The 10,017-nt window shown below is 36.5% G+C and overlaps 1 protein-coding gene and 1 pseudogene across 4 annotated transcripts in view; both read left to right on the top strand.

The window, feature by feature from the left end:
- Positions 1 to 3,827: 3,827 nt before the first annotated feature.
- The window catches only part of LOC149040454 (UBX domain-containing protein 4-like), a 43,123-nt pseudogene continuing 36,933 nt past the window's right edge, over positions 3,828 to 10,017 (top strand). The window contains exon 1 of the transcript XR_016179508.1: positions 3,828 to 4,180. The product of XR_016179508.1 is annotated as a UBX domain-containing protein 4-like (transcript). The remainder of the gene's footprint in view (positions 4,181 to 10,017) is intronic.
- Positions 4,331 to 9,626, top strand: LOC149040457 (UBX domain-containing protein 4-like). Of its 3 annotated transcripts, XM_089181388.1 has the most exons (7): positions 4,331 to 4,989; positions 5,327 to 5,382; positions 6,635 to 6,930; positions 7,131 to 7,233; positions 7,643 to 7,774; positions 8,192 to 8,382; positions 8,982 to 9,626. In XM_089181388.1, exons 3-7 carry the CDS (start codon positions 6,893 to 6,895, stop codon positions 9,190 to 9,192), a joined length of 675 nt encoding a protein of 224 aa, XP_089037514.1. In that variant the 5' UTR covers positions 4,331 to 4,989; positions 5,327 to 5,382; positions 6,635 to 6,892; the 3' UTR covers positions 9,193 to 9,626. The 3 variants fall into 3 exon arrangements, with proteins under 3 accessions (XP_089037514.1, XP_089037515.1, XP_089037516.1); XM_089181389.1 differs by lacking the exons at positions 4,331 to 4,989; positions 5,327 to 5,382 and adding an exon at positions 5,389 to 5,726; XM_089181390.1 differs by lacking the exons at positions 4,331 to 4,989; positions 5,327 to 5,382 and having other exon boundaries at positions 6,772 to 6,930; positions 7,697 to 7,774.

Genomic DNA, 10,017 nt, shown 5'->3' with positions numbered 1-10,017 from the left:
CTGATTGGTGCATTTCGATCCTTGCTCTTTCACTCAGCGGTCCACTGTCGCACGGCTCTCCTGTTGTGTTTTTTGATCGTGGGCATCCACGCTTCTAGAATTTTTATTCCTCTATTCCTGTTGATTTTGTCAGGGTGAAGTCTTATATAAATTGCCTCTTTGACCCTGCGCGTGTAGTAATAAGGGTCACGATCGACAAACTTCACTTCGTTCCAGAGTGGCTTGTGTCCGGTGTTGTGAGCATGCTGTGAAACGGCGGAGGTCTCGGTACGGGCGAGTTGGATGTCTCGATCATGCTCCTTAATTCTGTGTCCAGTCTCTCCGATGTACACCTTGCCGCATTCACAGGGAATCCTGTTATCACTCGTATGACTACAGACCGAATTGGACTCCACTAAGTCTTATCATCATTACTTATTACGAGAAATTCCAAATAAATTACTGTTGGAACCGAGTGCTGACCATTTTAAAAGTCCTTGTCTCCTTGAGCTCCGCAAGAACGCCATTGAGGTTGATCTCCGTGTGCCAGGAAATGATATCGAGTTTCCGTTCCTGCCGAGCTATTTTCCCCCGATTTGAAAGCATTCCTCTCCTGAAAATATGTTGCAGCTGGAAAACCTATTGTCACAGTTGTTAATGAACTTATCGTCAACCTAGAAAGTCGTACAAGTTTTCCTGCGGATTTTCCCAAAATAATCAGCAATGAAGAAATGCCCCAATCCAATGATCGCGTTCTATCCGTGAAAGCAACTTTTTGATAAAAGGGTATGGAAAACATCGACAAAGTCTTGTAAAATGTCCTGCAAAGTCATGGAATTTTACTGATCGGAAAGAATACGAACCCTTTTGTTTCTTAGTTCCTCAGTTCGGAAGAATTTTGACCCAACATTCGTAACGACCTTGCAGGGTTTCAGCTTAATCCGACTTAAATTCAACTGAGATGAATCTTAACGACAAACCTGATGCTCTAGCCCCTCCCACACCTCCCCGTCTCCCTTCTCTCCGATAGGAACGACCACGAAACGCACGCACGCAGATTTGTTGTTTTTATAGTTTAATTTAAAAAGGTAATAAACTTACTTTGACAATAGTCATCTCAGCCATAATTAGGGCATAGAAAGACGAATAATTACAACAACTAAACTTTTCACAAATTCATATTCCCTGTATGTTGTTAATATTGTTTAACTAATGTGGAAAATACAGAGATAGAAAAAGGTTTGTTGGCGGTAATTTCCATTGGCGATCGTGAAAACCTCTACCGCCGTTCGGTTTACTCGCCTGTTGTTCGTTTAGGCGTTCATTTCAATACAGGATTTCTACAGGTCGTCGTTGAGTGACCTTAAAAAAAGTAAGCTTGTATAAAAAGGCAAGTAGTCTCATCACTTGTCTGCTTGATATTGTATTGGAAGTGTAAGGAGAAATTCTATCCTGGTTATCAAAGGGTGTTAAAGGGTTAATGAATAAAGTATCTTCTTCCATGATACTACAAGCTCAGAATAGAACATGTCAAGATCGCAGAACTCTCATAAGTTCACTGCTGTTACCAGGATCACTTAAACAAAATTAACCGATCACACCATAGGAAATCAACAATGATTCCAACTCAATTCAATTATAGGCAAAACAACATGACGTGACGTGACATGTTGTGTGACATGTTATTTCGACTCTGATCCCCCGTATGTAAGGAAGCGTTTTTTCGCCTTGAATCACGTGCTTTGATAAGAAGAGATCGTTGCTTGAGTTTCTGTTATTTTTTTCTAGTTCCGTCCCTGCCTTTTGATCCACCAGTTTTATGTAATTTGATTAATGAGATTTTTTTTTGGTCAGTGGATCATTATAACAATGGTGGCACTGAAATATCATTACAAAAATCATCTGCCATCAGCTACAGCTATTCTATGTTATAGTAGAGGAACTAAAATCTTTTTCCAAGCTCACCTTTTTGAATTAGGAAATTTGCGAAATACTGGCCTGAGAGAACATCGGCCAGCGAGTGATTAATGTCCAGATCTCTGCGCCATTCAAACTGGGATTTAGCCGGGTGCCAGTGGAAAAGGTAGACTGGATAACGCTTACCTGTAAATAATGCAATTGGACTCTTACCATTACTCCTGAGCGAGCTCTTTAAGAGGGAAGTCAACCTCTCTTTCGTGAAGATTTACCAAAAGTATATGATAAAGGAATTCTTCCTATTTATTTTTTCTATTTGCACAAAAACATTTCAAGTAAGAAATTTAGAACTGATAATTTTTTCAGAAGAACTGTAACTTGAAAAGAGTCAACTATTGTTGCGAGGAAGCCAGACGAAGCTTATGATATTTGGGTTTGTTTTTTTAGGGTTCCTTATACTTTTTGTCCTTACCTTCCATAGTTGAAATAAATTCAACCCCGTTGCGATCTTTGCTGGTTGAAACGATTATGAAAAAAGCATTTAGACGTCTGTAATTGCCATAATTCTGGCGTAAAAGAACAGAGTAGTATGGGTCAATGTATAATCTGAAACAAGTGAGGGCGTAAAGACTTAATAACCCTTTACACCTCAGTCTAGTTTTAGTATGCATATTCTCCTCACTGTTCTCTATACATTTCTTCAGGTGCTGTCGAGGAGAATTTGTTGTACAATCAAGAGCCTCTTTAGTTGGTCATTTCCTTTATTCTCGTGACCTCAATGCTTGATTCAGCGGTTGTACTGTAAGGACAAATCAGATGCTAGTCGCTCCTAGGGGTTAAAGTGTTAAATCACAAAAGTGGGCCGAGGTTAACTCTCTCCCTGTTTTCTTTGTAATTTTACCCTCGATAACTCGACGTCGATTTTCAGTTTTGCGGACCAATGAGCCATAACATTTTGCGCCGGAAGATTAAATTTAATCTCAATTATGTGTTATGACAATTTGACCTTTGCCGATATCACAACTTTTGTATGTCCGTAAACAAACGGTTTTGACAGTTCTTCCCGGCGAAGAGAAATAATGGCGCGTAATCTGGAATCAATCTGTTGTTTGTCATCACTTGTCAGTTTTGCCCAGTTTACTCTTGAAATCAATGACATGTTTCTTCTTCCCCTTAAAATTCAGTGTCACAATAAAACGTGTATAAGCATTGAACCTCTTAAATCAAGTGTTTCTGGTCTTTTGTTCAAAACCCTTCTAACTCGAAAGCCCGATAACTCGAAGTAATTTCAATTTCCGTTGGCAATTCGAGTTACTAGGGTTCAACTGTAGAACGAAAACAAATTGTGCTTTATTTAAAAACATGAATATTAACTCCAAACAACTCTCTCCTTTCTTAGTTGAAATTAGCTCAGCTAGTCAGCTATTGTATCTGTTGCATTCTTTTTCTATACCTGCCGGGGACCACACCGTCACTTGGCATCAAACTACGGGTGCTAATTGACGGTGTGGTCCCCGGCGAGGCAAAGTTTGCAAAGGAGGCAGGGTTAACAAGCTGGTTTTCAACGGTCGTGTGTCGTGCTGCATATCTGAAACATCGAAACTGGAAGTTTTTGAAGGAAAGTGCGGCTTAGCGTCGCTTTCACGGGGAAGATTGAATTTCTAGTGAATTGAAATGAAAATAAAACATATGTCTTGGATTCTGCGTCGGATTTTTTGCTTCTATATATAGGATCGGACGTTCGAGAATGGAGTGAGCAGCCTTGAGCTTCTCTTGTGTAGTAAACCTAGAAATGGATAACTCTCTAAAATGGCTTCTTTTCAAAATAGTAAGCTGTCCGATAACAAGCGATACACTGTGGAAGTAAGGTGAGGTATTTTTATTGAGTATTTGACTGTATTTTTATATTCCTAAGAGAGGTCGTAATTCCCATACAAATTATAATTTTACCATAACTCTTATTTCGCAAGGTGAGCATCTCACAGCTGAAGTTTGGGCCACCTGTGATTGAAGTCGTCTGGTAGCTCATGTGTTTGGGGAACGATTTTCTCAATTGATGGCATAGTTACTTTCACTGACGATTGATCCTCACGATTTGCCTCATGACAGGGGTTCGTGATTCTAAGGCCACCAGAACATGTCGCCCACTTGAACTGCAGCTACGTTCCGCTATAGCTGGAATAAGGACATTTGATATTGCATTCTCCAGAGGTTCCTCCGTAGAAGATCCTGAATATCAGGCAGTGTTGGAAGGAAATGGGTCCAGCGGTGTTTCAGGCAAAAGGTGAGGCTGTGACAGTGCAAACTCGGCTAGCTTGGCCATTTCTTCTGTCCAGCTCGTGACTTTGTTAGTCAGTTATTTTTAATTAGAAATATAAATAATATTAACCTTTTAACTCCTATGAGTGACCAAGACAGAATTTCATCTTACGATATCAATAAAATATAAAGCAGGAGATTAGAGAAAAATATAAATAAGGAGATTATTAGTTGATTGAATACCAAATTCTCCAAATGAAATCTAAAGAATTGTATAGAAGACAGTAAAGAGAATTGCTAATGAAATCTTGGCAATGAAAGGGTTAATTTAGTACTGAGAGACTTCACTTTAAGATGATTAGGGGTACATTCCAATAAAAGTGCCCAAATAAAATCATAGGTTGTCATTCTTGGTGGTTCAAGGACACAATCTTTTTTTCATTCCATCCAGCTAGGTGATGATAAATGGCTGCATTTTGCTGACATGTGTTTAAGACTTCTTCCTTCCAAAAACTATTGCTCGATAAATATGATAAATAACTAATCACTCTGCTCACAAAGTAAGATTAGGATAGCAAAACTGATCTGTAAGTGGCATACTTCTGCATGAAATAAGTTATTGAAAGCAATTGTGGAGGTCAGTTGAACAAAGAGGTAAGTTTCTGAAGAAACTGTGGTGTTGGGTCAGCAGGAGAGTATAACAGGGTAATTTAGTGTTATCATTTGAGTTGATAAAGTAAATTGGCCACTGTAAAGAATTTAAAAGCTTTTGAATCTTCCACAGGAAACAATGAAGAAACAATCAGAATGAATGCAACATGGGAAGATCCTAAGGTACATGTAACTGTACATGTAATTTCAATCCTGTCAGATCCTCCTTAAGATTGGTAGAACTGAGATGCACTTGCTTGTTTGTTTTGTTGTTGGTTTTATTTGCTTCTTTGAAACTTCAGCTCCAAGAATTATCAGTGGTTGTAAAAAAGAACCACACTTTTGCATTTGTAACAAAAAGAGGGAGTTGAATTTTGGAGGAGAATTCCCTCTGCTCCATAATTTCAAAAAAAGAAAATGTCAAACCTAGCACTTATGTAATATAATATTCAGAATAAACTAAAATTATAGAGCTACAGTTAAATTGTTGATAGGAAAAGCTAATGATTGTTAAATTCAGATTGTAGGGATATTTTCAAGAGGGAAATGTGTGGCAATAAAATTGGATCACAAGAGGTAATTACTGAGTAAAAAATACAATTTTTCCTTTGGAATACAAAATATATTTATTTGTAATGTAATATTTATCTGTAACCAATTAAGATGCACTTCTAACAGGCACCATCTTTAAACCTTAAAGGCACCAGGCACCATCTTTAAACCCTATACACTCTGGTGTATCTTTTGTGAAACTTATTTCTATAAGTAAAGCTGTAGAAATAATCTTTTACCAAGAAAGTGTAAACAATTATTCATAAGTTACTGCTACTATGAGTTTTAACCCTCTCTTCCTGTTGTTGAGCAGAGGAAAGCAACTTATTGAACAGAGGAGACTTGAGAAAGAGGAATCAGAAAATCAAGCGAGTCCAATTTTCTAATCTAAATAAAGTTATAGTATTTTTTTTTCTGGTTGTTAAAACTCATGGTGTTACTCTACACTTTGTAAATTATGGATTAATTATCTAGTAAATTTATTTTAATGAATATTTCTGTGAAATACACAATACAGTGGCTAATATGTACATGTCTGAACACCTTGTACGAATGAACGGTTATCAGCTCTTAATGAGAATGATGTTATCCATCAATCTCCAAATATTTTCATTTCTGTAAGGCAGAAACTTATTATCATTATTATTTTCATTATAATAATTATAAGTTGTGTAATTGTTTTTATTAAAATAATTATTAGTATTATTATTTTTGTAAGTTTTATAGTTATTATCATTATCAATTTTATTCAAGTTCCCTTAAGGCTTGGTTCTCATTTTGTCCAGAGCTTAATGACTTTTTAAAGTAGTTTTTTTCCCTTCAAACAAAGCCTGTTTATTAATAGGCCAAAATTAAGCTTATCTCAGTTTCTGGAGCATGAAGTCACTAGAAGTAAGGAAATTCCCTCAAAATGCAATGCCAGTCCCTTTTAAGATACATGTATCCCCTCGCACTCTCTCATGTTTCCCAAACAGGTTGACAGTACCCCATTTAAATGTTTATAAACCTTGGTGGAGAGAGATACTGTGAGAATATATCATCTTGCTCTTAAGAACACTACTACAAAATGATAACCTTCTGATCATTTTGATCTGGAGTCCAGTATCCTACTTATAGCCAATAAGCAATCATGTTTATTAACTATGAGCTCAGTTTTTGGTGAGTTCATGAATGATAAATAAACCACTCACTCTGCATTGCCACTTTAATTCAGCAGAATACCAATTTATTATATTCACCAGTGAAGAGATGATAGAGAGAATTCTTTGCATTTTAGGAAATCAAGAAGGAAGTCTCAATTTGATGGACATTATCAGGGACAAGAACTTGGTAAAGCCAAAAGGGACCAAGAGGAGAGAGACAGGCACAAAATATTGTGAATCAAATCAAAGAAGACAGAGCTAAAGAGTGGGCCCACAGGGAAGCTGTGCAGCAGTAGATTGCTAGAGATAAAGCAGAAAGGAAAGCTAGGCAACAGAATAAGGTGAAGGAGATACAGCATGCTCAAGCCACCTCACCCTCACCTTCAACTACCATGACTGGAGGCAGTGAGGGGTTGGGAAAGACTGAGTGGTAAGTAAGGTAGAAAGGCAATGAAACATGTCATTATTTTGTACAGGTTTAAAGTTCTTGAATATCCTTCACTTACTTTGTAAAATTAATTAAAGTACATGTTATTTATAACATCAGCCATTACTTTAGTCATACATTGTTGTATTGTATTTTTATTAACTGCACTGTACATGCAACAGATACTTTTTGTTTTTACTCAGTATTTCTGCCTGGCTCCAGTTTCGTCTTCCAGATGGCAGTTTGTTAACAAACTCTTTCCCACCTGATACTCCTTTGGAGACCATCCAACAGTATATCATCTCTGTGAGTAGTTGATTTTTACAAGAACACATATGTGTATATATAAAAATGAGCAAAGTTTAAGGAGCTTTCAGAGAATTCTATCTAGATAAGTAGAGGAGAATTCAGTGTTAAATGTATTGGAACTATAATTGTTAGGTTCTTATTTAAGGGGCCAGAAATAGTTTTCTCTAGAATTCCTCCTAAAGTCAGACAAGATATACCATTTCTTAGGTTTGCATTAGATTCTTAATTTTCTGCAACCTTGCCTGTGTGTGTCCAAACAAAGATTCTCTTCAAGACGATTTGTTTTTGTCAATCGTCTCTACAGCCATCAACCCCTCCAAAACATGAGTGAGCTCTTTTAAACAAATTTGTTAAAAATCTACTGAAAATAAGTTTTATTAATTAAGATCTTTTCAATTGTTCTCAGCAACTTGGACCCAGTACCAGCTCAATAACAATATTCACCACCTACTTTAGGCAGAAGCTGAGTGAAGAAGACCTGGTAAAGAGTTTGGCTGAGTTAGGTCTGGCACCAAGTTCCACTTCAATTGTAGCTGTGGTAAGTTTAAGATCAATATTAGGTTGTTTTTAAGAAAATTCATCCACGGGAAAGAGGGAATATTTGTCTCATGTGAACTTGGCATATGGCTTGGCCTACCTATGAGTTTTTTTTTAATTTGTGTAACTCAGAGTTAGGTAATGGAAGTGGTAGCTTTAGAAAATAAAAGCAGGGTTGTGTTTTAGAAAAGCTTAGGTGCCACATACAACCAAATTTAGTTTTTTTCTTCTCCTTCACTCCCAATGAATGCTCAATCTTTTGTTGTTGTGGTATATATTTTTCATTGGTTAATTATTATCGTATTTCTGAAAAATGTTTCCTTAAATTCTATGAGTGAATTTTCACATTCCCCTATCATTTAGAGATTTCCCAAAACTTAAAAAGATAAATAAGCAATGCTAAACTTTCATTTTACAGAGAGGAAGTAATTCCCTCACTCCATGTGGGACTTCATCATTCCCTGAACTGCTGTTATGGATTCTCTCACCTCTGCTCACACTGATTAACTTCCTGAAGGCTTTCCTATTTGGTAGTCTGGATCAGTCTAAAGAGACACAGAATCCTCCTTCACAGAGAACAAACAGCAGTACACAGTCACAACCATCAAAGTGAGTCTTTTTTGTTGTTGTTTGCCTTTTGCGAACAGCTGCACACGGAGAGTGAGTTTGTTGTTCAACTGTATCAAACTAGTTTGGTTATTTACCTTTTGGTGTTGAGAATCACATTTTTCCTCAGAAAGCCAAAAGCAAAAATAATTCCCAGATATTTAGTTAGAAGAATTTGATTTACAATCAGTTTTATTGTCCATTGTTTTTTTTTGGCTTGTCATTTCACAGCTGAAAGTTTTGGAGACTTAAACAGCTTGTGAATGCTTGAAAGTACACATATTTTTCCACTGGTGACTCTGGACTAAATATTCAATTATCACAATTTGCAAATTTCACAAAAACAAAGATGGTCTCTTGCTTTAGGTTGTCATTTTCAGTGAGCAGAATATTGTTTTTTGTGAATTTGGGCCCATAAGCTTTTTTTTTTTTGACAAAAAAAAAAAACATAGCCAAAAAAGAAATTAATAATAACGAAATAAACAAACTCTTGGTCAAATTCAGAGTCTTAAACAATATCTAAACTCCTTCCTTCCCGAGGTTACATGCCAATCTTTCCCGCTGTTTTGTTTTTTGATTTTTTTAAAATTTTCTCATGGCAGTTCTGGTGTACATCATAGAGTCCAAGGTGATGTTTCATCTGTAAAGAAAGAAGACGGAATTCACCGGCTTCACAACAGAGACGATGAAGATGACAACAATAACACATGGAATGGAAACTCTACTCAACAGATGTGGTGGAATGATCCACAATTGTTTAAAATATATGGAGAGTTAAAAATTTGGTCACTGATTTGGAATAATTCTTGTTAAATAGATTTGTGTGGAGATTAGCTTTGATGTTAGAGTGACAACAGTCTGTGACAAAAAATACATTGATACAGAAACAATGTTCCTTTAGAAAGGAATCAAACATTTGTTTTAGCTCATTTTTGTATACAGTTCTATGTTGTGACTAACCTGTATTGTCCATTATTCACAGAATATCAAAACAGTTGAAAAAGAAAACAGTTTAAAAGTTTTCTTCAGTGTATTCGATGGTTAATGGCACAACAATTTTCAACGTTTCACCCAAAGTTGTGACCACCTTCCAGTTGTCATGACACTTACCGTTAAAGTGTCAAAGGATACCACTCCCCAGTCCCTCAAGAATGCAGAGAGAAACATGGGCCCAGGCTAAAATAAAACATACTATTTAAATGATATTAGAGTGAGTGGTATAGAATAAAAGAAAAGGAAGTTTTAAATAATGTATATCAATTTTTTTTTTTTTCCGAAAGCTTATCCTTCAGGGACCTCTGTTAGACCTGATCATGTAGTGGGGTTTTTTTTTTAACAGTGTTAAATGATATTAAGGGCACAATAAACCATGAAATACCCAGAAAAAATTTGATAAGTAAGCCACTGGGACATGAATTTACGTCTCAAAAAAAGCCGAGGCAAACTGAGAAGATATAATTAAAAATAGACAACTACCGGTAAAACAAAAGAAAACTTGAACTGCAGTTTGTTTTCATTTCCCATCCCGTATTCCACACTATCCATTTCCTCTTATCCTCCTTTTACTATTCCCAGGCTCCAAACGAATTGTAACTATTGTGCTGACAAAGTACTTTTCAGTTTCGACTTCCGCCTAAG

This window comes from Pocillopora damicornis, chromosome 9 (assembly GCF_964200805.1).
Source record: "Pocillopora damicornis chromosome 9, jaPocDami1.2, whole genome shotgun sequence".
Lineage (NCBI taxonomy): Eukaryota > Metazoa > Cnidaria > Anthozoa > Scleractinia > Pocilloporidae > Pocillopora > Pocillopora damicornis.
Note: the sequence above shows the minus strand (reverse complement) of the source record. Positions and strands in the feature narration are given on the sequence as shown.

What these genes read in the sequence shown, in the direction of transcription:
- LOC149040457 (XM_089181388.1), top strand. Translation starts at nt 6,893, where the DNA reads ATGACTGGAGGCAGTGAGGGGTTGGGAAAGACTGAGTG. An exon ending in GGGTTGGGAAAGACTGAGTG is followed by an intron (nt 6,931 to 7,130) that starts GTAAGTAAGGTA and finishes GTTTTTACTCAG; the next exon opens with TATTTCTGCCTGGCTCCAGT. An exon ending in CCACTTCAATTGTAGCTGTG is followed by an intron (nt 7,775 to 8,191) that starts GTAAGTTTAAGA and finishes TTCATTTTACAG; the next exon opens with AGAGGAAGTAATTCCCTCAC.